Source organism: Eschrichtius robustus, chromosome 20 (assembly GCF_028021215.1).
Source record: "Eschrichtius robustus isolate mEscRob2 chromosome 20, mEscRob2.pri, whole genome shotgun sequence".
NCBI classification, from domain to species: Eukaryota; Metazoa; Chordata; class Mammalia; order Artiodactyla; family Eschrichtiidae; genus Eschrichtius; species Eschrichtius robustus.
Window position 1 is genome coordinate 23603373 of NC_090843.1, and position 25761 is coordinate 23629133.

Here is a 25761-nt window from a genome sequence, read left to right on the forward strand (position 1 = left end):
CCCAGGCCTCTAGCACCTGCAGAGAAGGGGGTAGAAATGGGTGTCAAGAGCCAACCAACACTGTCCAACATGCGTCCGTATAAAGGTATGGTGAGGAGGCACCACCAGTACTTGGAGAAGTCCTGGAGCCCTACTCCTTTTTTTTTTTTTTGTAGGCTTATGGGTGTCCAAGGCTTTGTAAAAGGGGGGTGGCGTCCACATAGAATAACATGGTGGGGAGCTAGCTGAGTCACAAATCTGGAAGGTGTCACTGTAGTTGGGCAGCAGGTGAGGTACTGGTTGCTGGTGACATGCAGTCAGCCCCAGAGGTGACTGGAGAAACACCTGGAGTTGATCCTTAGTTGGTCTCTGGAATGTTCTCATTGGAATGAAAGCTGGGTAGACTGCAGGCAGTGCAGCATCGGAGAGAACATAGCTGCCATTCAAAAGAGCTGCCAGAGGAAAGGTGTCCATAGGGAAATATCATTTCTCAAAATACGGTCTGTGGACCTCTACACTCAAACATCTCTGGGATGCTTCTTTAAAAGGCTGATCCTGGGACTTCCCTGATGGTCCAGTGGTAAAGAATCCACCTTCCAGACTTCCCTGGTGGCGCAGTAGTTAAGAATCCGCCTGCCCATGCAGGGGACATGGGTTCGAGCCCTGATCCAGGAAGATCCCACATGCCGCGGAGCAACTAAGGCTGTGTGCCACAACTACTGAGCCTGTGCTCTAGAGTCTGCGAGCCACAGCTACTGAGCCCTCGTGCTGCAACTACTGAAGCCCGCTTGCCTAGAGCCCGTGCTCCGCAACGGATTAATCCCAAGTATATTTGAGTACCTAATGGAGTATGAGTGTGCTAGGTACTAGAAAAAGGATGATAAATCTGTAAATATTGTTCATGAGGTGTTCCTTATCGCTCTGGAGAAGATTACGGATCTTCTCCATACACAGATAATGGATACAATGAATAAATGGATACATACAATGAATGCAATGGATAATGATATGGATAATAAAACTATAGTTATTGGTTTGAAACAGTATCAAGATCCAAGTAATTCCTCCAAAGTCAACAATTTTTGAAGTAAAAGAGCTCAGAAGTAGGTAATGGGTGGGGCTAAGGGTCTGATTTATTGAGGTGGAGAAAGTCGTGGTGGGGGTGGAGAAATGTGCTCGGTGATTTGGGGGTACTTTAGGAAAATGGGCTAGAAACCAGCTTTTTAAGAGTTTCACACTAGACTGTTGATGGCTTTACTGAGTTCTACCTTGATTTGCATATTTAAGACTCATGAAAACACTCAAGTCGAAGGATTGCATCTTTGGTGGTCATTTCTCACACAGAGGCGGGAAATCTAAATTTTTAAAGTTCAGTGGATAGTTAGCGCTAACTATTTAGTACTCTAGTCCTCTCTGGGAGTTTGAAGATGAAGCCAGCTGCTATAAAGATGTCTGCACCAGTCGATCCTGTAAACTCACACTTTGGACTCTACGCTAAAAATACATTTGAATAGACGCGCTAAACTCCAAGACTTCTGTGCGCGGGGGTTGCAGAAGGGGAACAAGAGGCAGAGACAAGCCCGGAGTGGGAGGGGCGAGGGAGAGGCTCGAGCACCGCCCTCGTCCCACTCCCACCAAGCTGGCTCCGCCCCTCAGGCTTCCGTTGGTAAAAGCGAGGGCGCGTGCGCGCGTGCGCAGGCGCAGTCCGTTTGCGCCCCGAGCTGCGCACTCACGGTAACGGTAAGATGGTGTCTTTGGTCCCTTTTGCGGTTCCCATCGTGGGTGACAAAACCTTGCTGGTGTGGGAGCTGAGCTCTGGACCCACGGCCGAGGCCTTGCAAGTGAGCCGAGCCGGGGCGGAAGGAGGGGTGGAGGAAGCCACCTCGCGCCCCAGTAACTGGGCGCCCCAGGGTACTGCTTCAGCACCTCATCTGCCTGTGGTCTGCGCTGAGAGGAATCTTAGTTCTAGAGCCGACCTGAGCAGTCAGCTCGCCCCCACAGATTTTTGAGAGCTAGTTCCCAGCAGACGGCATTGCCTCCTCATGCTTCTCGAAGCTTAGGATTTCAGAGGGAAACCTGTTCCTGAAATGAGAAGTGTTTGGAGTTGCAGGCTCACCACAGTTGCCTGCGGCGAAGGGCTGGGGGACTAGAAGGGAACGGGCGGTTTGGCTTCCTGGGCGTGAAATTGCCTGCACTTACTTAGCATGGGACCACCCTACAGCATTCTCTGTTCAGAGTCTTCTCCCAGTTTGGCCTTCAGTATTCGGTCCGAGTCGTCCCAAATGCAGCAGTGGCCGGTCCTGGGTTCTATGCCATCATCGAGGTTTATTCAGCAAGGGATGCCCACAGAGCCCAAAAGGCATGCGACCAGAAGCAGCTTTTTCAGGCATCTCCAGTGAAGGTGGGTCCAAATGTGGAATTCCTCGCTCTACTGGGATGAAGTGCTGAATTTAAAACTAATAGGCCATCGGGAATTCCCTGGGGTCCAGTGGTTAGGACTCTGCACTTTCACTGCTGAGGGCCCGGGTTCAATCCCTGGCCCGGGAACTAAGATCCCAGGGGGGGAAAAAAGGCCAGTGTTTGTACAGCACTGTGGTGTACAGAATGCTCTCAGATGCACTGCTCCACTGATCCCCCAGTTCCCCAGTTCATTCTTTCTTTTTTTTAGATGAAGAAACTCGAACTCAGGATGTTTAAGTGACTTACTTAAGGTTCATGACAGTAAATGTGGAAACTAGAGGCCAAACCCAAACTTGACTGATGTTAAACACCATGTCATTTTATGCTGCCCCTTAATTTAAGAAATCTTCACAAGAGTCTTCCTTATATTTACTTTTATGTGGATTTTAAATCTGTGAGATTGACAAATTGCTTTTTAAATTAATTAATTAATTTATTTTTGGCTGCGTTGGGTTTTGTTGCTGCGCGCCGGCTTTGTCTAGTTGCGGCGAGCGGGGGTTGCTCTTCGTTGCGGTGCGTGGGCTTCTCATCGCGATGGCTTCTCTTGTTGAGGGGCACGGGTTCTAGGCACGCGGGCTTCAGTAGTTGTGGCTCACGGGCTCTAGAGCACAGGCTCAGTAGTTGTGGCACACGGGCTTAGTTGCTCTGCAGCATGTGGGATCTTCCCGTACCAGGGATCGAACCCGTGTCCCCTGCATTGGCAGGCGGACTCTTAACCACTGTGACACCCGGGAAGTCCCGAGCTTGACAAACTTTTGTCAGATGTAACATAAAGGAGGCTTCGTCATCATCATCACTCTGAAACTGCCTATTCAGAACTCCCTTCAGATTCCAGAAAATGGTTAAAATATTCTTTAATGCATTGTAGAAACCTTATTCCATATTAACATGCCATCCAATTTTACTTCCCCAGAATTAACATTTCATTATGTGCCTCCATTCAGCCACCATTCCTTTTTCAAGGACCTTTTCAATTCCTCTGAATAAGTGAGTGAGGCTTCGATTTCCCAGACCTTTCACTTTAGAATTGTGTGTCTTCTCTGATTGGCTTCTTGCTCTAGCTACTTCCCAGTGACCTTGCTGCCTATTCTCACCCATATTTCTTTACTCACTGATTTCACCTTTATTGAATCTGAGAACTCTCCTCAGATGTGACTCCAGGTGCACTACCTCCCACTTCTGTACCCTGTTTAACACCCTCTTCAATCCTGGCTGTACCCCCTGGGATTGAAATGCTTTTGTCTCCGACATTCTTTAATTTGCAGACCCTGCGACCATTTCACATAACCCCTCAGATATTACGGATGGTCCTGGAAAGATTATGAGACAGTTACTTGGTATCAGTTGTGAGTAATGAGTTCTTTTCTTACATTGGACATTAAGACCATTCCATAAGCTTAGGTTCTGAGATTTTCACAGCATAAAGCCCGTCACTGATAGAGTAATGAAGAAAATGTTCTACAAGTCACTATAGAGTTGAGAGGAAAGGGCATTCGTATTAGATTTCTTTATTTAATGCAGAGCCTTAGTTTACTACCCACACCCCCGAAATTGTTACCTACTTTAATTATGCGTTCTTTTTAAATTTGTTTATTTATTTGGTTGCACCGGGTCTTAGTTGCAGCAGGCGGGCTCCTTAGTTGCGGCTCACGGGCTCCCCAGTTGCGGCACGTGGGCTCCCCAAGTTGCAGCAGGCAGGCTCCTTTAGTTGTGGCTCGCAGGCTCCTTAACTGTGGCGTGCGAACTCTTAGTTGCAGCATGCACGTGAGACCTAGTTCCCTGACCAGGGGTTGAACCCGGGCCCCCTGCATTGGGAGCATGGAGTCTTAACCACTGCACCAGCAGGGAAGTTCCAATTATGTCTTCTTTTATTCATTAGCAGGTATACATACTTCTTATCTTTTTTCCCCTGTATTTTTTATAAATACAGACAAGAGAATAACATCTTCAAATAAAATGAAGGAAAGGCCTAATGTATCTGAGTTTTTCTCAGTAGCACGAAGGGAAATGTTTGCCAGCAAGAACTGTGGCCAGGTTATCCCAGATGTCAACTGTCTCTACTACCCAGGGGCTCAGAGCCCTTCTGAAGCTTCCTAATTGTCCAGGACAGCTCCATTATGACTCACCGTACAGGGCCTAGCCTCCCTGTTTTAAATGTTGCGACACTCAACATTAAAAAATTAGTCTTCATTTCTCCTTCCCAGCAGGCAGCTTCAGTTGGAGAAAGTAATTTCATTTTCTTATGTACTCATTCATTCACTCAGTCAACAGACCATCACTCCTCTATTATATGCCAAGATCTATGCTTGTTTCTGGTAACAAGGAAAGAATAGTATACGGTTCCTTCAAGCACTTAAGGAGCTCATAAACTAGTGACGGAGGAAGATGCACAAACACATCAATAAAGAATTAACAATGCTTTGACTCTATTTGTATTATTTGAATTTTTATGACTATATTTATATACTACACCCTGTTCAAAATGGAAATAGACATTTAAGAAAGAAAGAAACTAGTGATGTAAAAAATCCACAGTAATATGTAAGTTATTTAGAGAGTTAAGACTGGAAATATTTGCACTCTCAAAGAAGCTTGTTAGAGAGAGGCAATGGTGGCAGAAGAGTAGGATGCGGAGATCACCTTCCTCCCCACAGATACATCAGAAATACATCTACACGTGGAACTGCTCCTATAGAACACCCACTGAACGCTGGCAGGAGACCTCAGACCTCCCAAAAGGCAAGATACTCCCCACGTACCTGGGTAGGGCAAAAGAAAAAAGAAATAACAGGGACAAAAGAATAGGGACGGGACCTGCACCAGTGGGAGGGAGCTGTGAAGGAGGAAAGGTTTCCACACACTGGGAAGCCCCTTCGCAGGCGGAGACTGTGGGTGGCGGAGGGGGGAAGCTTCGGAGCCATGGAGGAGAGCGCAGCCACAGGGGTGCGGAGGGCAAAGCGGAGAGATTCCTGCACAGAGGATCGGCGCCAACCAGCACTCACCAGCCTGAGAGGCTTGTCTGCTCACCCGCCAGGGTGGGTGGGGCTGGGAGCTGAGGCTTGGGCTTCGGAGGTCGGATCGCAGGGAGAGGACTGGGGTTGGCGGCGAGAACACAGCCTGAAGGGGTTAGTGCACCACGGCTAGCCGGGAGGGAGTCCGGGAAAAGGTCTGGAGCTGCCGAACAGGCAAAAGACTTTTTCTTGCCTCTTTGTTTCCTGGTGCGTGAGGAGAGAGGATTAGGAGCACCGCTTTAAGGAGCTCCACAGACGGGCGCGAGCTGCGGCTATCAGTGCGCACCCCAGAGACGGGCATGGGACGCTAAGGCTGCCGCTGCAGCCACCAAGAAGCCTGTGTGCAAGCACAGGTCACTCTCCACACCTCCCCTCCCGGGAGCCTGTGCAGCCCGCCACTGCCAGCCCGCCCAATCATTGTCTAAAGATTGAAATAAACTCTTGTGTAAATGTTCAGTCCTTTGCCTCCTACAGAAGGGCCTGAGCGGAAAAAGTAAATGTAGATCCCTAGAAAGGGGATTCCCATTGGTACTTGAGTTTTTTCCTAGAATCCATGGCACTTGGGCTTAGGGTTTTACGTCAGAGGCAGAACTGTTAGCGAATGGAGTGGAGGAGGCTCCACCATCCACCTGAGTGGGTGATGGTTGAGGAGAGGCCAGATCATCTGCACTACCACCAAGTCTATCTCACTGTATGAATCCAGCCCTTTACGCACAGGAGAGCAGGGTCTGTAGCAGTGTAGCCTCAGCTTGTCCATTTGAAATCTGTGAGTAATATGAGATTTGTGCCCCGTCCTTGGTTTGCATTTCCCATCGAGTATTTTAGGAACTTCCAGAACAGATCTGAGCAGTAAAAATGTGCCATGCCAGGGTACACCTACAACAGTGACATTCAACAGTACCCCAGTGTTGTGCCTGCCCTTAATCACTAAGATAATGATCTAAGAATGACAGATGCATTTTTAGTTTTAAACATATAACCTAGAAATCAGTTATTCAGATAGGCATTTTAAATTCATCTGTTTTGGTTGGATTTAGGCTCATTATCATTCCTTATGAAAAGGAAGGTAACCCAGAAGCTTGCTATTCACAAGGCTATGACAGATGCATTCCAGAAACTGCTGATTGTGGTTTTAGGTAAGACCTTTTTGATTGTCCTTGAAGTGATTCAGTTTCAGTGAGCAAATAAACTTATTTGAAAAGTTGATTGGATGAAAATAATGGTTATCTAAAACATTACGTATTCTTTCATTCACCAGATGCTTTCACAGCAGCAGTCTTAAATTTGTTCTTTGTGGCATTTATGAGAAAAACGACAGCAACTATTATTGTCCCCGGTGTTTAGATGTAGAATGACTTACCTCAGTTCATACAGAAAGTGTTTGATCCAGTTCTTCCTCAATTGCTTGCTTATCATACAGAATAGTGTAGTGATTATAAGCCTTGGACACCTGTGTTTGAGTCCTAACTTTGTCTCTTAGAATTTTTTTTTGTTGTTGTTGCAATTTTAGATTTTCCTAGCCGGAGACATTTGAAGGTATTTAATGTCTCTAAGCTGCAATTTCTTTATCTGCAAATAGGGTTAGTAATTCAGCTTATCGCCTAATGGGGGATATTGTAAGAGTAAATGAGATGATGAATGTCAAAAGCTTAGAACTATGCCTGAAACATAGTAAGGAGACAAAATATATTGACTATTATTATTATCATTGTTGTTTTCTTGTTGAAGAGTTTATTAGATTATGTTTTTGGAATCCATTTAATTTCAGTTTTCATTTCTGATATATTGGGTGAATATGATTCTTATATAATAATCGGCTACGTTTTTGTGAGCCTTGAAAGTGGTCATGCTACTGAATAGCATTGACTGTGTTCCCTATCGAGTTAGTTATACAGCGGTGAGAATGTGACAGGCTGTGCCCAAAGGAAACTTTATGATTAGTAGATTCCCGGAACAGGATTGCTCCCCTGCTTCACAGCCCTGCAGGCTTAGAGACTGAGAAATCCTAGCTAAGTTGTCAGAGACCTTATTTGCTTGTAAGAGTTGACCCTGGATTGGTCTTGGCCTTCCGGCCTGCGCAGTCCTTCCAGTGAAGTTTGACTTCCCTGGTCATCAGGCAGAATCTCCATCAGCTGTCAACTCTGGGTAACAACCTCTAAGAACCAAACTAAATGTCTGGGTTGTTTGTCCCTAATATGCAAAGGTATTCCTTATGTGTACTCAAAACTCCTTAGACCAAAAAGCCTGGTGGCTCTAGCTTGCCTGGAGGAAAGCTGTATTGTCCAAAAGGTACATGGGCCAGTTTCTGCCAGTAGAGTGTTCAGATGCCCTCTCTCTCTGTCTCTGTCTCCAAAGCTTTGTTCATTGTATCTGGTAGAATTTTGGTCCCAAGGAGTAGGCACTTGCCTTGCTTGTAATATGAAGTATCTATTGTAGTCCAGTGGTACCTATCCCAGGTTTGAATTCACTTTGACCCCCACCTAATGCCTTCCTATTTAATTGTATTGTGATTGAACATTTTTGTTTCCACAGCTTTTAATTCCTATGTCATTATTCCTTAGTTCTTATTTCTAAGATCATAAAGGTTTTTGAACCAAAGTTGACACTTCTTATATATTTTTTCACAAATAATTATGCTAAAAACTGAAGTGTCAGATGAGGGCACTTCTAGGAAAATGCTCTTATTTTCTGCTTTTAGAAATCAAAAGAATGTCTAAGTATTGGGTGCTACCATTGTATACAGGAAGTTTTAGAACAAGAAAAGTTCTGAATTGATCCTTGTTAACTTTATTTCAGAAAGTGGTAAAATAGCTGTGGCATATAGACCCTGTGAAGAGGTCACAGATGCTAGAACCGAAGAGGAACAACAGGATTTAATTCAAGTATGTGGAGATAAAAACTCAAGGGGATACACAGCCAGTGTAGCCATTATTCAAAACAACCAGCAGGATTTGGAAGACTTTGGCATATCTACTCAGCTCTGTCAACCTTCGGAAAATGTGAAACTCTGAAACTGCTTTTGAGGCAGGGAATTTCTAGGACTTCTCCAAGTCCCGAGCCTTGTCTCTGGCCCCTTATTTGAAGTTTGGAGAGCAGGATTGAGGGCCATCAGTGTACGTCTACAGTTGTGGACACAGGAGAAGACACAGGCCTTTTAGAACGCCCCTCAAATAGAATTGCAGGGATTTGGGAACAAAGTAACTATGGCCTTAAGTGTGATTATGCTACAGTGTTTAAAAACTATTCATGCCTTTCAAGTAAGGTATATTACCCAGATCTCAGCATCTCATATATATCTGGTGTTAAATATTTTGCGGAAAAACCTTTCTGTAAACCAATTATATGGATGCCTCGAATTAGGGATTAAGTTGTCAATGTAATTTCTAAAAGAAAACATTAATGTACTGCATATAGGATTTTTATTAAAAAGGAGCAAAAAATGTGTTTCATGTCATTGAGAGCTTAATTTGGGGCTAGATTTCTGATTATTTAACTCACCCCAATGTTGCAAAGTTTGTTTTGAAGGGAAGAAAGTAGAGAAAGAAAAGGTGGTTTTGTTCTGAAAAATGTAAAAATTTTGAAAGTTTTTCCTGTACAAAATAATTAATTTAATTCAATTTAAATCAGTCAAGGAAACTTCAAACGTTTCCATGTTTGGGCTTTAAGAAGTCTAGCTTCCTGTGAAATGTGAGAGGAAAGGATTCCTTATTGATACTAAAGATTTCGGAAAGCTGATTATAACAACAGATCCATTCCTAAATGAGGCCAATCTTGGAATCAGTTCCATTTAGAAACCATTGTGTGCTAGGCACTGGAAATAAGATGAAGCCCCTTCTCTCTTGGGGTTTAGGTGTTAAAGGTGTAGCAGACGATTAAAAAGGACTAAAATTAAATAGATTACGAAAAGGACTGTGAAGAAAGTAAACTGGATGCTAGTTACAGTATTTCAAGAAAATTAGTTACCATGCTGACTTTAACATTCTAAGTGTCTTCTCCATGTGTGCACACAGGGTAGACCTCTGCAAAGCGACACTGTAGTTTTTTCTGGATTAACGGCTCTGTTGAGACAAGGTGGGATGGGGGAAGTTTTCCCATGCTAATGTAAAGGGCCATACACTTGGTTTTAGACTCTCTTTCCCAGAATGAATTGCTCACCTGCCCCGAAGCCCTCCTACAGAAGTTCTGGAGTCATCACTGATTCAGTGGTAACCCCTAATAATAGAGTGGTGAATTAATAATGAGACGTGAATACTGAGAGTTTGGAGGAAATGGCAACATTTTAGAATAACTGTAAGGTGTGTTCCCTTCCCGCCACCCTAACTGGTGCTCATTTTGCAGGTCAGCTACTTTTCTTGTCAGCCGTGTGGCCAAAGGGAGGAAGAATGCCTCTCAGACTTGAGCTTTGAGGAGGAAGAGTTCAGATTGCCAGAACTGGACTAGCACTTTTGAATTTCCCAGAATGCCAGGTCTTGTGGTTTCCTTGGGAAGCTCTGCATCCTTCCCAACCCCCCGCCACCCCTGGCCGCTGGAGTTTGGGGCCACTCGGGTCTCCAGCTCAAATCCCGCCTCATTGTTTGGGGCCAGGGAGGGCAGGGAGGGCTTGGGAAGAGGGCCCGGCAGGAGGTAATTGTCACCTTTGCAAGGGGAAGGATGGCTTGCGCCCTGGGGACTGTGGGAAAAAGGCCCACTCTGGTGGCGCACATTGGATCTCCGCACGAACCTAATAACGGTGGCGGAACTAAACACGTCATAAATAACGGGTGGGACGTTAGGCGGGGGAGGGGCGCGCAGTTGCTAACGGTGAGCCCTCGCGTGGCGGCGCTGGCACAGCGGTTCAGCTCGGGCGCAGGATGTAGCTCCGGCTCCTCAGTGGCCTGGGTCACTGCGCCTGGGAGCCGCCGCGTGTTATGTCCCGGCTGCGCCTTTGGTTGCCACGGCTCTTCCTCACGTGGCAACAACTGTGGCTTCTAGTCCAGGCATTTCAGCCTCTGGAGTGGGCCCTGGGCCCCGTCCAGGTGACCCCCAACCCCCCCGCGGCTGACCGAGGCTTGGTCCTCACACGCCTCAGACCCCCCTCCCAAATTGCCCCATGCCCTTACACCCTGGCAGAAGCCGGGAGCTTTAATTACTTGACGTCCTCGTCTCCAGTCCAGATGTTGGCCCCGCCTCATCAGGAGTTGACTGAGACTGAGGTTCCATACCCGGACATGGATTCGGTTGGAGAGCTGCCTACAGGGCCAGATCAGTTTGCTGTTCCACATCAGGATCTGAATAACAAGCAAACCCAACATCAAAAGCTCCCAGAGGAAGTTCCAGTGCTGGATTGGAATCAGAATCAGGCCTTGGTTCTGCCTTCTCGACACAAAAGTAAGACTAAAAACATAGGTCTAGATCAGGCTGAAGGTCACCAATCATTTGAAATACTTGTTCCACCTCTAGGTAGTAAGAGCTCAAAACCAGTGAAGTTTATTGTTTCACCCCCAAACCTGAAGAAAGATCTAGTTCAGCATCAACGGCTTGCCAAAGTTGTTGTTGGAACTATAGGCCAATTTGAAACAAAAACTCAGGGTCTAGAACAACGGTTAGCAGGGTGATTATTCAGATCCCAGTATGGATGCCTTTTATCGTGAGGACAGCCTACCTACGGATTTTCTGGGGAGCCCAGATGAACCTCCAGAGCCCCCTGTGGAAGCTGAAATTTCTCCATCCCAGCAGGAGGCCCAAACTGGTCATTCTAGAGCTCACTGAGGAGGCTGAATCTTTACCCCAGCAAGAGGCCCCTGCTCAGCATCCACAGACCCCTGAGGAGGCTGAATCTTTTTCACCCCAGGCAGAGGCCCAGGCTCAGCATCCAGAGCCCACTAAAGAGGTAGAACCACCTCCACTTCAGCAGGAGGCTCCATCTCAGCCTTCAGAGGCCCCTGAGGAACTAGAAACTTCAAGTCCTCAGGAGGCCCTAGCCCAGCCTTTGGAGACACTTAAGGAGGTTGTAGTTCGACCAGTAGCACATCATGGGGTAAATGAAACTCAGCAGTCAAACTTGTACAATGTCACTGTTAAACCTCTGGATCTGGCACTGACCATAACTCCACAGGTCACCAAAGAGGTTGAACGTTCTCCAGTCCAGCAGGAGACCCCATCTCAGCCTCCAGAGAGCCCTGAGGAGGTTGAACCTCCGCCAGTCCAGCAGCGGGCCCCATCTCAGCCTCCAGAGCTCCCTGAGGAGGTTGAACCTTCTCTACTCCATCAAGAGGCCCCAACTCAGACTCCAGGGTTCCCTACTGAGTATGTACTCCAAATTCCAGTGAGTGATGAGGTAGCATCTCTACCTGGCGTTCAGCGTCACGCTCATTCAAACTTGCCCGGTGTTACACTTCAACCTCTGGATTTGGAACTTACCATCACTCCAGAGCCCACTCCGGAAGCTGAACTTCCTACAGCTCAGCAGGAGGCCCTGGCTCCACCTCTTGAGCATCCTGAGGAGACAGAATCTTCTCCAACCCAACAAGAGACCTCAGCTAAGCCTCCAGAGCCTCCTGGAGAGGTTGAGCCTTCACGTGAGCGGGAGCAACCAGCTCCGCCTTCTGAGCCTCCTGGGGACGTTGAACCTTCTGCAACCCAGCAGGAGACCACAGGTCAGCCTCCAGAGCCTCCTGTGGAAGCTGAGCCTTGTCCAAGTGAACAGGAACAACCGACTCAGCCTTCTGAGCCTACAGAGCCTCCTGAGGAGGTGAAGCCAGCAACCCAGCAGGAGACCCCAGCTTAGTATCCAGAGCATCCTGGAGAAGAAGTTACACCTGCCACAACCCAGCAGGAGACTCCAGATCAGCATCCACTGGCTCCTGGTGAGGTTGAATCCTCTCCAACTCAGTCTCCAGAGCTCTCTAATGTGACTGTAGTTTTCTCTCCAGAGCATCATGTGACAACAGTTTCTCCTGTAGGTCAGGATCAAGCTCAGCTTCTGCAGCGGCCCGATGTCACTGTTAAACCTGTGGATCTTGCAGTTATCGTAACTCCAGCGTTCACTAATGAGGTTGAAACTTCTCCACCCCAACAAGAAAACTCGGCTCAGTCTACAGTGTCCCCTGAGCAGTTGGAACCTTTGTCAGTCCAGCAAGAGGTTTCAGATCAGCATCCAACCCCCACTGAAAATGTTGAACCTTTTCCAGTTCAGCAGGGAGCCCCAACTCAACCAACATACCCCGAGGTGACATTTCCAAATCCAGAGCAAGTTCAGGCTCAGCATCCAACCTTGACTGAGGTCACAATTCAACCTTTGGACCTGGAACTGACCATAAGGCCCGAACCCACTAAGGAGGATGAACCTTCTCCAACCATGCAGGAGACCTTAACCCAGCCTCCAGAACCACCTAAGGAGGTTTTTGTAGCTCAGCCTCCAGTATATCAGAACCCAATAGATCCAGCACCAGATCAGGATCACACTGAGCCTCCAACATCACCCAGTGTCAGAGTTCAACCTTTAGACCAGGGGCTTACCACAACTCCAGAACCTACTATGGAGGCGGAACATTCCACACCCCTGCCGGAGACTATAGTTCCTCCAACATACCCCGAGGTGACACTTCCAAATCCAGAGCAAGTTCAGGCTCAGCATCCAACCTTGACTGAGGTCACAGTTCAACCTTTGGACCCGGAACTTACGTTAACTCTGGAATCCAATATGGAGGATGAACCTTCTCCAACTATGCAGCAGACCCAAGCTCAGCCTCCAGAGCTCATTAAGGAAGTTGTAGCTCAGTCTCCATTGTATCCCGAGGTGACAGTTCCAGCACCAGATCAGGATCATGCTGAGCATCCAACCTCACGCAGTATCACAGTTAAACCTTTGGACCTGGAGCTTACCACAACTCCAGAACCTACTACAGAGTCTGACCATTCTACAGCCCTGCAGCAGACTACAGCTCCCCCTCCAAAACACCCTCAGGTGACACTTGCACAGCCAAACCTGACTCAAGTCACAGTTCCACCTGTGGGCCTGGGAGTTAACATATCTCAGCAACCAAGGCCATCTGAGACAGTCCTTTTTCCTTCGACTCAGTATTCAGTATCCACTGGTCTTCCTGGTGTAAAATATACCCCAGAAAAGAAGCAGCCAGAATAGAATGCTACCACAAACATCAGCATATGTGAGCTCTGTACCTGCAAAAATGAGACACTGTCGTGTGTTGGTCTCAGCCCAAAGCAGAAGCTCCACAGAGTGCCTGAGCCAGAGCCTAACGCCTACAACGGCACCTTCACCATCATGTAAGAATCGCCTTTCCTCATTTGTTCTCTGCATCCTGCCTGGCATGGCAGCCTTTCTTCAGGTCTTCCTGGGTCCTCCTTATCCCCCCAATCCACATTGACTGACTTTCTGTTTCCACCTTTTGTTTGTCAATGATTCCTTATCTTCATTCTCCTTCTTACTATTTTTCCCCCTCCTCCAGTCTTTTACTTTTAATTGCCCTTATGTTTTCCTTCTCCATTTTTTACCCCATTATTTAATTCCTTAACATCTACTCTTCTCCCATCTTTACTCCATCCTCTTTACAGCAACATGTCCCTCTCCCCATCTCATTGTTGGTAATACAACAAAGTGGTTAAGAGTAGAGATTCCGGAGCCAGACTACCTGGGTTTGAACCCAGGTCTGTCATTTATTAGCTTTATGACTCAATTTCCTCATCTGTAAAATGGGGATTATGGTAGTCATCCTCTCATAGGATGACTCCTATGACTCCTAAATCTCCCCATGACTCCAATCTCATTGGGAGATTTAGATGAGTTAATATAGGTAAAGGTCTTCTATCAGTGCCTAGCATATATTTTAGTGTTAGCTATTATTATTATTCAATCCCTCAGTTATATCTAGAACTCATCTTTGTCCCCTGGCTTTCTATAAGTAGCACCCATTTTGTGCCCAACTCAGGGCTAAGTACTGTGGGAGCCACAGAAGTGTATGGCATTGTCTCCAGAACATGACAATGACAAGTGGGAAGAAAGGGGATATGCCTTAAAAGGGAGGTAATATATAATTAAGTGTTAAGAGAAACACAGATAGGTGCTGTAATTCACCAGAACCTGTAATCACAGGGGTGTGGAGGTCACGGAAGGCTGCATGGGTAAGCTAAATCTTTAGCTGGGACTTAAAGATTGGCTGTGATTTGTCAGAAGAATAATAGGCAGTACAGTCTAGGCAAAGGTGTGACTGCAGGGATGATCAGAATTTAATAGATTAGCCTGGCTGTAAAGAATTGGGTTAGGCAACAATGAAACATAGGATTATGAAAAACCTTGGCTATCGGCAATGGGGGTTTGAAAGTTACGCTGTAAGATGTGGGGAGCCACTGCGAGTTTTCAAGCAAGAGAGACAAATGATTAAAACAAGAGGCTTATTTTAGATTTCATATGTAGAGCGATCTAGAGACGAAAGCTTGATTCAGGGAGACCAAATAGAATGCTTTAGCAAAATCTAGGAGTAAAGTGAGAAGGGGCCAAATTAGAGTGGTTGTGATGGAAGTAGAAAGAAAATCCCGAGAGTACTACAGAGGAGCAACTGACAAGATGTGGTAATTGACTAGAGTTGGGGGATTGTAGTACAGGAAAGAGACAAATCACATGTGTTGATGGGCAGAATGATGGTGGTATAACAGGTGGAAATCCAGCAGTTGAGAAGCAGAGTCAGTTTTGAGGGAGATGAGTTCAGTCTTAGGCATCTTTTATTGGTGAGCATAAAGCAACCAGAAGGCTCTGTTTGAGTGGAAGTGTCCCTCAGGCAGATGGGCAGACAGGTATCCGTTATGAGGTATTTCTGACTCGCGTGAAAAATGTGCATATAAACTGAACAGTTACATTTTTGCTGAGGGAAGAGGACAAAGCTAAAGCTAAAAGATTCAAAGTCATCCACTGAGTTAGTGGTTCAAACTGAACCTCAAGCATTTAACAGCTTCTCTTAAACATGTCTAATTCATGGATACATTCTCACTGTTTAAAAATAGAAATGTCACAGAAGTATATAGGATAAAATGTGAAAATTCCACCCCACCTTCCCTACCACCTATAAGGTAACTCCTGTTACTGTTTTGATGTGTGTCCTTCCTTCCGAGCTCTTTCCTTTGCATTTTGTTCCCCTAATGAGGTAATAACTTTACTCCTTGCTCAGTAACTTGTACTTTTCCCTATGCAATATGCTTAAGAGATATTTTCGTATTAGTCCCTCTAATTTCTAATTGCCCGTATCCTTCTAACACCTGGACAGATTCTGAGGGCACTGAGCCAAAGCTTTGGTGTTGCCTAGCGTAGGATTTCTTTATATTCATTTGCTGATATTGATAAATGTTTGCCATTTTTCTCATTGATTTGTAGGAGTCATTTTAGACACATAAGTGATTTTGGAAAAAAAGTAATTGGCATTATGTATCCAAGAAATTGGACAGATAGGAAGTTCAGGTTCTGAAGAGATGCCTCATTGCTTGTGCCAGTGGCCTCACAGTATGTTTTTATTAATTGTGCACACCGGGAAGCTGAGAAGCTGTGGGAATTAGAAAGCTGGTCTTTTCTGCATTTGAATATTCCCCACACGGTGGCCATGATTCTTTTCCTTATTCTCTACATTCTTTTCCTACCTATTCAAGGATATGAACTGTGTTTCTTCACAGAAATTTCCAAGGAAACTCTATTTCTTACATTGCTGAAAGTATATGGAAGGCATACCGCTGGGCTGAGAAGCTGTGAGTATACTCTCCCCAAATAGGAATACAAAAAGTTAACTGCATTGTAAGATCCTTCTCCGTCCAGAATTTTGAGGTCAATGCCTGTGAGAAAAGGTATTTCCCCTTCCATATCCCAAAGCAGCCTAATGATTGAAATTCTGTGTTTATTTTAAAACTCAAATTTGGCAGGACCTCTTTAAAATCAGTAAGAGCCAATTTAAACTTATTTTCCATTATACAAGTAATACATGATTATATTCTCAATAGATAATAATGAAATAACAGGTATAGCGAAAACCCTCCTTGTGCCCTAATCCCCCACCCACTACTTTGAGTTTAGTATTAATCATTCCAGACTCTTTTCCATACGTTTGAGTACATACCTATTTACAGATAGCAAAATAGGTTTGTGTGTTTTTCTTATGTTTTTTTTACATAAGTAACATCCTGCAACTTGATTCCTTCATTTCATGGTATGTCTTAGATTTCTTTCCTTCCCAGTACATAGAGGGTTACCCCATTCATTTAAGCTCCTGCATAATATTCCATAGTATGAATGTATCACAGTTTAATAATGCCCCTATTGAAGGATGTTTAGATTATGTCCAGTTTTCTTGTTACTTGCATTGCTGCAATGAATATCCTTGTACCTGCATTTTTGTGAGCCTGCTCATTTATTTCTATAGAATAGTTATCTAGAAATGGGATTGTTGGGGTGAAGACTATTTAGATATAAAATTTTCATTGCCCTCAAAGAAGTTGTGCCAGCTTATTCTCCAGTCATCCTGCTGTGATGACATTCATTTCCCCACACCCTTCCACCACTGGATATTCTCCCTTTTTTTTTTTTTTTTTTTTTTTGCTAATCTGCCGGGTGAATAAAAGGGGTCCCATCTGAATTTGAATTTTTCTTATTACTTGTGAACTTAAATATCTTTATATGTTTACTGAACATTTGTATTTCATCTCTGAATTGTCTGTCCTTTGCCCATTTTTCTGTTACTATTTTTTTATTGATTTGTAGAAAAAGTCAGTTTAGATACATAAGTGATTTTGGAAAAAAACATTCAAAGTAATTTTTCATGACAGCCTGTGGTCATATCCTTAGTTCAACTTGAATAGACAAGTCATAAATGACTTCTGAATTAATAATAAAAGACATAACAGTCAATCTAAAAACAGGTGTTATGACCACCCTTAAGGAGATGCCCCCTTAGTCTGATATCTTATTGGTAAGGAAAAAAATGCTAGAACCAGGCAATTTGTTTTAATTTACAGATTTCCTAAATAGTATATGTAGTTTATATTTCCCGTGATAGTATCTAACTTGGAGATTTTATTTCCCAAACTTGTAAGAAAAATGAAAGTCACTTGGCACAAGAAATAGGTAACTTAATTTCCTCTGGAAGTGGAGGGGGGTGGTAGACTGAGGGACAGAGGTAAGAGAAAAAGTTTGAATTGTGTGCTACATATTTTTGGAATTTTGAGATGTGAATATATATGACATATTTTTAAAAAATAAATTGAAATTAAAAAAATAATTTTTAAAAAGCATGTGTTTGGGAGGCGATACACTATAACATGAGTCTGGTAAGGTTTGAAGATTTCTAAGTCAGCTTGAGGTTTCTACCGTATAAGCAGAGGTTCCTAACTTGAGGTCAGTGGTTCCCCAAAGCAGAATTTCTTAACCTCCTGCTCCCCCGTGTATACCTCTTTGGCAAGCTGCAGAAGCTTATGTTCTTGGGATAATGTTTTAAAATGTATAATAAGTCAAACTATATAGAAAAACAAAGGAAACCAACTATATTGAAATCGTTTTCAGAATATTTTTAAAATTAGTGAAATAGTAATAAATATGCTTCTCTTAACACATTAAGTAACAAGATATAGTGGTAGGTCTAATAAATATTATAACTCCAGGGTCGTGATGAGAATAAATGATATTTCGAGGTATCTGCAGCATATACGTGATATGAAATGACCTGTGATTTCTATTGGGGACCAAATTAACTATACTGCTGATCTACTGTGGTTTGTTGCCTACATTCGTAATGGAAGGACGTGCTGATTTTAGTTCGAGATTTGTGAAAACTGAGATGTAATTTTATTTCCCATCCAAGTTTGGCACTCTGGATTCAGTCCTCTCTATTCACAGACCTCTGCCCTAAAAGGGTGATCCACAAGTCGAAATTGCATGCACACTTTTGCGTGTGTTCAAGAAAGTGCAGTTTTTTAGGGAAAAGAACCATTGCTTTTCTGAAATTCTCAAAGGATTCTTGTCTCAAAAGATTGAGTCACAAATGTAGGGGAGAAGAAAGACATTTCTTTTCCTGTACTTATCCTCATGAGTGACGATAAATGGATAATTTGTTTTAAGTCAAAGTATCTGATAGTTGATAACTTGTCACTTTCTGAATTCATTCAATAAATAGTTTTTGAGTATCTACTATATGCCAGGAACTGTTTTACATGCTAGGGTTTCAGGCCCAAGAATGAAACAGCCCAAGTATCCCAGTTCTCAGGGGGTTTACAAATATATAAAAATAAGTATATAAGTATAATAAATAGATAGCTATAATTTCAAGCATTGCTAAGTACTTTGGAGAGAAAGAAAGCAGGGGAAGGAGAGTAAATCAGTTCCAGAAAGGCCTCTTGTTTGCATTATATATATAGTTAAATCAATCAAACAAACAAACCCTGAGCCCTCTCAATTTCCTAGAAGTTACAGAGGTGGAGAGAAGGATAATTGTCAATAATACAGAATCAAGAATGAATGTGAAATTCAGAAGATTGCCTTAGACCAGAACCCTGGTCAGAAGTTAGACATGGATCTTTCTTAAATGTTACTTCATGCCTGGTTTTGATATTTTCATGGTGTGAGAAAGTTTTAGATCTGGCTTTAACTCTGATTCCCCATAGTTTTAAAATTTTTTCTTCAGTCAAAATGAATATTTGGAGTTCTACAGATTAATGTATTTTATTCCAGTTATTCAGTTATTGCTTATTTGAAGCTCCTTTTTGGGTAATTTTTTGGTGACTGACATTCTCAGTCTAAACTTTACTTCTAGGCTGAATATACCGTTGTTATTTTTTAAATTTCTACTATCCTGTCATCCAAACAACTTCACAGAAAGAAAGCCCATGAATTTGAAATACATACTGTTTGGTTACCCCCTTTCCTACCGTGATATTCAAACTCTAACCAGTCTGATATGGGCATCAGCCAATCAGAGAAGACAGTGCCATAAAGAGTTGAGGATCAGCTCCATCTCTTTGCTGTACTTACTGAATCCTTGTCAACGTTCAAAGTTATAATTAGTATATATGAGTTCCACTTTTTTTCATATACCATCATTTCCTGTGACGTTTGTATATCATTTATGGTATATACATACGGTTTTGTCATGCGATATGGGGAGGTAGAGTTTTTTCCTACCTTTGAAGGTATGAAAAGGGTTACCATAAATGTCGTTGGACATATTGATTTGGTTTTTTTCTTTTTGGATCATTTCCATGGAAATATGAAACCACTACTTAGAGGTGAGGAAACAATCAATCTTAGCACCATCTGTTGACCATTCCCCCTAACATGTATTCTGACAATCACTGCGATTCCTTTTAACATGGTGAATTTCAAATTGAGGTCAGGGTCTTTGAAGCATGCTCAGGGCTCCAAGAGTTCTTTGTGGGAATTGAAGTCTTTTGTGTTTTTGTTTTAGTGATCTTTTAAAAATGTGTGTGACTATATTCTGTATAATATGAACCACCTTAATAACTGAGTTGCAGAGTTTCCAGGTAGTAATATTTTAATTCTCATAAGCTATGAGTAAAGAATTAATTTATGAGCTGGAATTAAGCTATGAGATGGAATTAATATAAATATGTGACCAAGAGACACTGTGAGTGAAAAGCAGAAGGTTTTAAATGCAGAACTCAGTGGAAATAGTTTCACAAGGCAACATAGCCTGTGCTCAGATCCCCAAGGCTCCTGAAGGATGTACCACTGTTAATATTACCTGCAAGGAAGGGGATTCTTCCAGGCACGAGAAACCTACCTCTGATGCCTTATAGAGTTTCTTCTGTACTGGCTCTCTCTATTACTCCCTCACTCCACTCTTGGGATACTGGCTATGTGCCTTCCTGCTTATCAGCTATAAGAAACAGGTGCAAAACACCACCCCCTCCTCCCCGCAGCATGTTCCTAGTCTTTATCGTGAGACCAGCGGAAGCAAAGGGCTTAACATTCCTCTGGCAGACCCAGGCGTCAGGCTTGACTGTGAATCGTTCCTGCTCCCTTCATTCTGCATTCTGGAGAAGTCATTGGCTGGATCTCTCAGTTTCCTAATTTATTCTTTAACTGTCATTTCTGCTTCTCATATACTGAGATTTTTTATTATTGCTAACACTTTTCATTCGTATATTCTTGAGTTGATTAATGGATGCACTATCTGTTTACATCTGTCTGAGGGTAATAATTGTGCTATCCTAAGGTCCTCTTGTGCTTTGTTAACTCTGATTCATTGGTTATAAGCTCTTATGTTCGTTTTTGTTTTCTGTCCTTAATGGAGTTGGCTTTCTCACATTGCTTGGTCCTTCCTGAGTGTAATTCATCTTTGTAGTTGAGATTCTACTGCGTTTGTTTCCCAGCTTTAGGGGAGAAGTGAAATGAGCTGTTGGGGCTTATTACTCCCAATGGGTTCCCCTGAGAATAAGGCAGAGGTGGAAGGTGACTTCTGGAGGCTAGTCAGGGAGTGCATACCTTTCTTCCAGGTTCTGGGACCTTGCCCCCTTTCTAACACCAATTGCTCCTGCCTAGAGGAAGACACCTTTTGCTGCCTGGATCAAGGAGGAAAGATGTGGGGTTGATGTGTGCTGTAGGCTGCTCCTACCGCACTATTCCAACTGATCACCCTGTAGGTAGCTCCAGGACGTTTCTGGTAGGGGAGCATTTGTGGAGCTGCTCCCACACATTGAGCTAAGGTTGTGATTCTTAAGTTATATGTTTTCAATCATTCTTAGGGATTTTGGTGGAAGTTGAAGGGGTGGAGACGTGACATGTTTCAATCAGCCAACTTGAAATAGCACAACTTCTTAGGAAACAGTTTTGTATCCCTATTACATCCTAGACAAACTCAGGCAAATATGTATCAGGATACAAATACAAGAATGTTCAAAGCAGTATTGTTTTTAATAAATAAAAACTAGAAAAATCTCAGTATACACCAACAGTTGAATGAATAAAGTGTGATATAATCATTCTTAGAAGTCATACACTTCATCAGAAACATAATGCAAGCCACATAAGTAATCTTAAATTATCTGGTAGCCACTTAAAAACAAAAGTAAAATGAAACAGATGAAATAGATGTTAATATCTTTTACTTAACCCTTATTTACAAAATATTATCATTTTAACATGTAATCATTATATACATTATTAATAAGATATTCTACGTTTTTTCCATACTAAGTATTTAAAAATATCCAAAGTATTATCATATCTACATGTAATCAATATAAAAATTAATGAGAGAATCTACATTTTTTTCCCATACTAACTCTTTGAAATCACAATTTGGTTGCTAAATTTTATTACAAATACTTGATCGGTATTGAGATTTCATAAAATTTACAGTCAAAAATGTAGTATCACATATGCAAATTGTTGCTAACATAAACATTTTCCAATAATTACATTATCACTTTTTTAAATTTTAATTTTAAAATAATTGAAATTAATTAAATTAAAAATTCAACTCAGTCACATTAGCCACATTCAAATACTCAGAAGCCTCATGTAGTTGCACATGCAACACTACATACTACAGGCAAAAATAAAATAATTTTACAAAATAATGTTGAATAAAAGAAGCAATGTGGAAAATAATACATATAATATGATTCCACTTATGTAAAGTTCAAGAAGAAGCAAGACTAAACTGTGTTGTTTATGGCTGATAGAGAAAAGGCAAAACTACATTTAAAAAGCAAGGAAATTATTATTAAAGTCAGGATAGTGGTTCCCTCTAGGAAGTCAGAGAGAGGGTTGCGATTGGAAAAGGGCACACGGGGTCTTCTGGGATGCTGGCAGGATTCTTTCCTGACATGAATGGTATTACGTGGGGGTCTGTTTTGTAATTATTAAACAGTTGAACAGTTGTTCAATTGGATTATTGAACAGTTATGTATATTTTATGCACATTTTAGTTTTCAAAAAAATTTTAATGGGGGAAAAAATCAGACGGCTTCATTTGCCCTGATACCGTTCTCTGTGGGACTTCCCAATAAGGTTTGGGGAAAGAGGAGGGAAGGGCAGCTCTGCAACGTTGGTGCCACCCAGAGCTGGGTTCTAACAGAGACTTCGTGATCTAGAGAATAGGCATTAACTATATGATTTGGTGGGAAGAGTGTGTGGGGCGTGGGTGTGTGTGTGTGTGTGTGTGTGCGTGCGTGCACGTGCACATGCGTGATGGAGAGAGGGACACAAAGGAGGACGTGAAAAGAAGGTTTAAATGAAAACAGAGCAGAAACCACCATCCCTAAATTAAATAAGAATTAGGTTGTTTAGGTGGCACCATTACCCAGCTTTCCTCCACATATAGGAGTTAGTCCTATGTAGTATATAGTTGTAGTTATTTTGCAGTTTGATCCAGAAATAACCTTTTCAGTTTTCAGAATTCTCAGTGAAAATTATTTGACTGAATTACATAAGGACTCCTTTGAAGGCTTGCTATCCCGCCGATATTTGTAAGTTAATCATATTTATTTATGAGTTCTTATCTCTAAAGTAGATTATCTATAAAGTAATTAAGGGATTCAAGTTAGATAATCTCTTCAGTTTCTTCTAGCAATAAAATTCTACAATACTTTAAGTCTGTGTAGGGCCCCAGCCCATCACTCGCACTAAATATCTCCTATTCATTTTTAATTTTTTCATTATATAGACAAGGCATAGATAGAAAAATACACTTTAGTTGTAGAGGAAAAGTGGTAATGAGGTCTGAGCAATTATAGACTCCCATATGAACCTTGTTATATAAGTGTTCATATACTCTCCATCTGTATTTATATTTTGTTTATGACCTATGGACCAAATCTGTCCCACAGTCCATTTTTATACAGCCCATAAGTTAAAAGTGATTTTTAAAGGGCTGTAAATGAGAAAAAAAAGAAACGAAGAAAAATGTGTGACAGAGACTGTATGTGGCCTGCAAAGCCTAAAATATTGACTTATCTGGCCTTTACAGAAAAGGTTTGAAAAAGTTGGTTTAGTGAAATGAGAGGACTTAAAGTTAACCTCAAATTGTCCCCTACAGGACAAGAAAATATAGAATACTTGCATTAATATGAATGTCATTAACTCATAACTTTGATAATTTAATCTAAATTAAATGAACATTTAAATATTAAATACTGAAGCAGATGAATGATGTAAACAGTATTGTCAAGGGACTTCCCTGGTGGTCTAGTAGTTAAGACTTTGCCTCCCAATGCAGGGGGTGCGGGTTCGATCCCTGGTCAGGGAGCTAATATCCCACATGCCTCATGGCCAAAAAACCAAAACATAAAAAAAAAGAAGCAATATTGTAACAAATTCAATAAAGACTTTAAAAATGGTCCACATCAAAAAAAAAAAAATCTTAAAAATAAAATCAGTATTGTCAAGAACACATTAAGTTACCAAAAGAACAAACTGTTGTTAAGGATTTCGATGCAGGAATTGTGATACCAATATTAAGAATGTTTAAGATGATGGTTAAGTGGTATATTTAGAAATGTTTACACTAAATAAGCATATCAGAAATGCCCCTAACAAAAATCTCTGCAGCCTTTTCTTTTCTGTTTTTCGTTTGTTTGTTTTGTTTTTTGGGCCACGCCACACGACTTGCGGGATCTTAGTTCCCTGACCAGGGCTGGAACCCATGTCCCCTGCATTGGCAGGCAGACTCTCAACCACCGCGCCACCAGGGAAGCTCCTCTTCTGTTTTTTATTGAGTTATTTGTGTTATATGGGAAAGCTATTGAGGCTTATATGTTGATCTCTTGATTTTGTATGTAACCATCTTACTCATGTTACTTCCAATAAAATTTCGGTTGATTCTTTTGGTCTTTTTAGGTCCCTCATTTCATATGCAAATATGTTTGTCTCTTCCTTTCCAATACTTCGTTTTTCTTATCGTACTGATTAAGACCTCCTCCACATTGATCGATAGTAACAGTAATGATGGACATCCTACTCTTGTTCTTGACTTTAAAACAATGCTTAGGTTTCTGCTAGATACTTTTATTTTCTTTTCCTACTTCTAAGAGTTTTTATTAGGAATTATCTGTTGGACGTTATCTAAAACAGTCAATAAAATATATCGCCAGCTGCATGCAAGACCCTAAGTTAGGTACTGTGGAAGAGGCAAAGGATTATTAAACAGGGTAGAATTCCTTTCCTTAAAAAAGTTATCATCTCACTGGATAGATAAAATTTAAAGTAAAAAGGAATGAATAAGGATTTGGAAATAATTGTAATGGATAATCATGATCATGTTTTCTTTCAAAACAGATTTATTCTCATAGAATTGCAAAAGGGGAAGATAAAAAAAGAAGCAGAAAGTAAATATTGGTCTTTTAAAGCAGAATTTTACAACTAGAGGAGAACTTAGAACTCATCTATTTCAATTTCCTCACCAAAGGCAGAAGAATGTTTAATTACCCTAATGGTTTACCCTAATTTATTTATCAGCAGAATTAGCTTCCCAGCCCAAGCTGAGTTAGAACAGGACTGGCACAGATTCATCTGCTTTCACTAGTCCTTTAAAGAAAGATGGTGGACGGGGAGAGGTTTTGGTTGTACCAGTTCTTGCTGGCCAGGTGCCTGGTACCTAGGCGTCAGGCCAGGCCAGAGGTCTTCTAGGAGGCTCTGGGGTAGGGAGGGCCACATGGTTGGGGATTTAGGGGCCGGCCTCACTCAAAGCTGATGAAAGGTAGAACATATGAGTCCCTTCTGCAAAGTGGCAAGAAAACCTCCCTTCTCACCCTACTGTTTTTCAGGCCCCTACTCTCTATTCCCTTTATCCAAACCTCATAGAATTTTAACCGGGAGAAACTTTAGACAGTAGTTTGTCTCTTCCTTTTATAATAAGGAAATGGAGAAAGAGAAAGGGAAAATATCTTGCCCCATGGTCATACTGCTAGTGATTATCAAAAAGAAGATGGTCCCTTTCCACTGAGGACTTCTCTACTGATCACACTGTGCTTGGGCTGTGAGCTCCGTTTTATGTCACAATTCAGTATACACATACTATATGGGCATAAGTAGTTTCTGAAACTAACTTATTGTGCACTCTGATTTTTTTCTATTCTATTTGTATTCAAAAAGAGTATTTTGTGTTTCCCTGCTGGTCATGGCCTTTAAACTGATTTCACAATTCACTGACACCTCAGTGACAGCCTGCAGTATGAAAGTCAGAGAGCTATAGATAACTTTGCTAGTTGGGTTCAGGTGTTTACTTGGTGTGATTCAACTTATAGGATAGGATAGAGCAGCCAGGAAAATAAAAGCACCTTCTCCCCACAGCCACACCCCCAGCAAATGCTGCATGTGCGACTA

The 25761-nt window shown here is 42.4% G+C and overlaps 2 protein-coding genes across 4 annotated transcripts; both read left to right on the forward strand.

Moving 5' to 3' along the window:
- The first annotated feature begins 1693 nt into the window (after nucleotides 1-1693).
- Nucleotides 1694-12308, forward strand: LOC137755295 (leucine-rich repeat-containing protein 37A3-like). Of its 3 annotated transcripts, XM_068531382.1 has the most exons (6): nucleotides 1694-1719; nucleotides 2201-2380; nucleotides 6488-6586; nucleotides 8247-8332; nucleotides 9789-9916; nucleotides 10604-12308. In XM_068531382.1, the coding sequence occupies exon 6, from the start codon at nucleotides 11065-11067 to the stop codon at nucleotides 12214-12216; it is 1152 nt and encodes a 383-aa protein (XP_068387483.1). In that variant the 5' UTR covers nucleotides 1694-1719; nucleotides 2201-2380; nucleotides 6488-6586; nucleotides 8247-8332; nucleotides 9789-9916; nucleotides 10604-11064; the 3' UTR covers nucleotides 12217-12308. The 3 variants fall into 3 exon arrangements, with proteins under 3 accessions (XP_068387483.1, XP_068387484.1, XP_068387485.1); XM_068531383.1 differs by lacking the exon at nucleotides 9789-9916 and having other exon boundaries at nucleotides 10599-12308; XM_068531384.1 differs by lacking the exon at nucleotides 6488-6586.
- LOC137755545 (leucine-rich repeat-containing protein 37A3-like) lies at nucleotides 12217-16193 on the forward strand (the record flags this gene model as incomplete). The annotated part of the gene is made up of 2 exons (XM_068531754.1): nucleotides 12217-13715; nucleotides 16107-16193. A coding segment is annotated over one exon (1356 nt), but the record flags the coding sequence as incomplete, so codon positions are not given.
- Nucleotides 16194-25761: the final 9568 nt, after the last annotated feature.

Coding starts and splice junctions, on each gene's coding strand:
- LOC137755295 (XM_068531382.1), top strand. CDS start 11,065: ATGCCTTTTATCGTGAGGACAGCCTACCTACGGATTTTCTGGGGAGCC.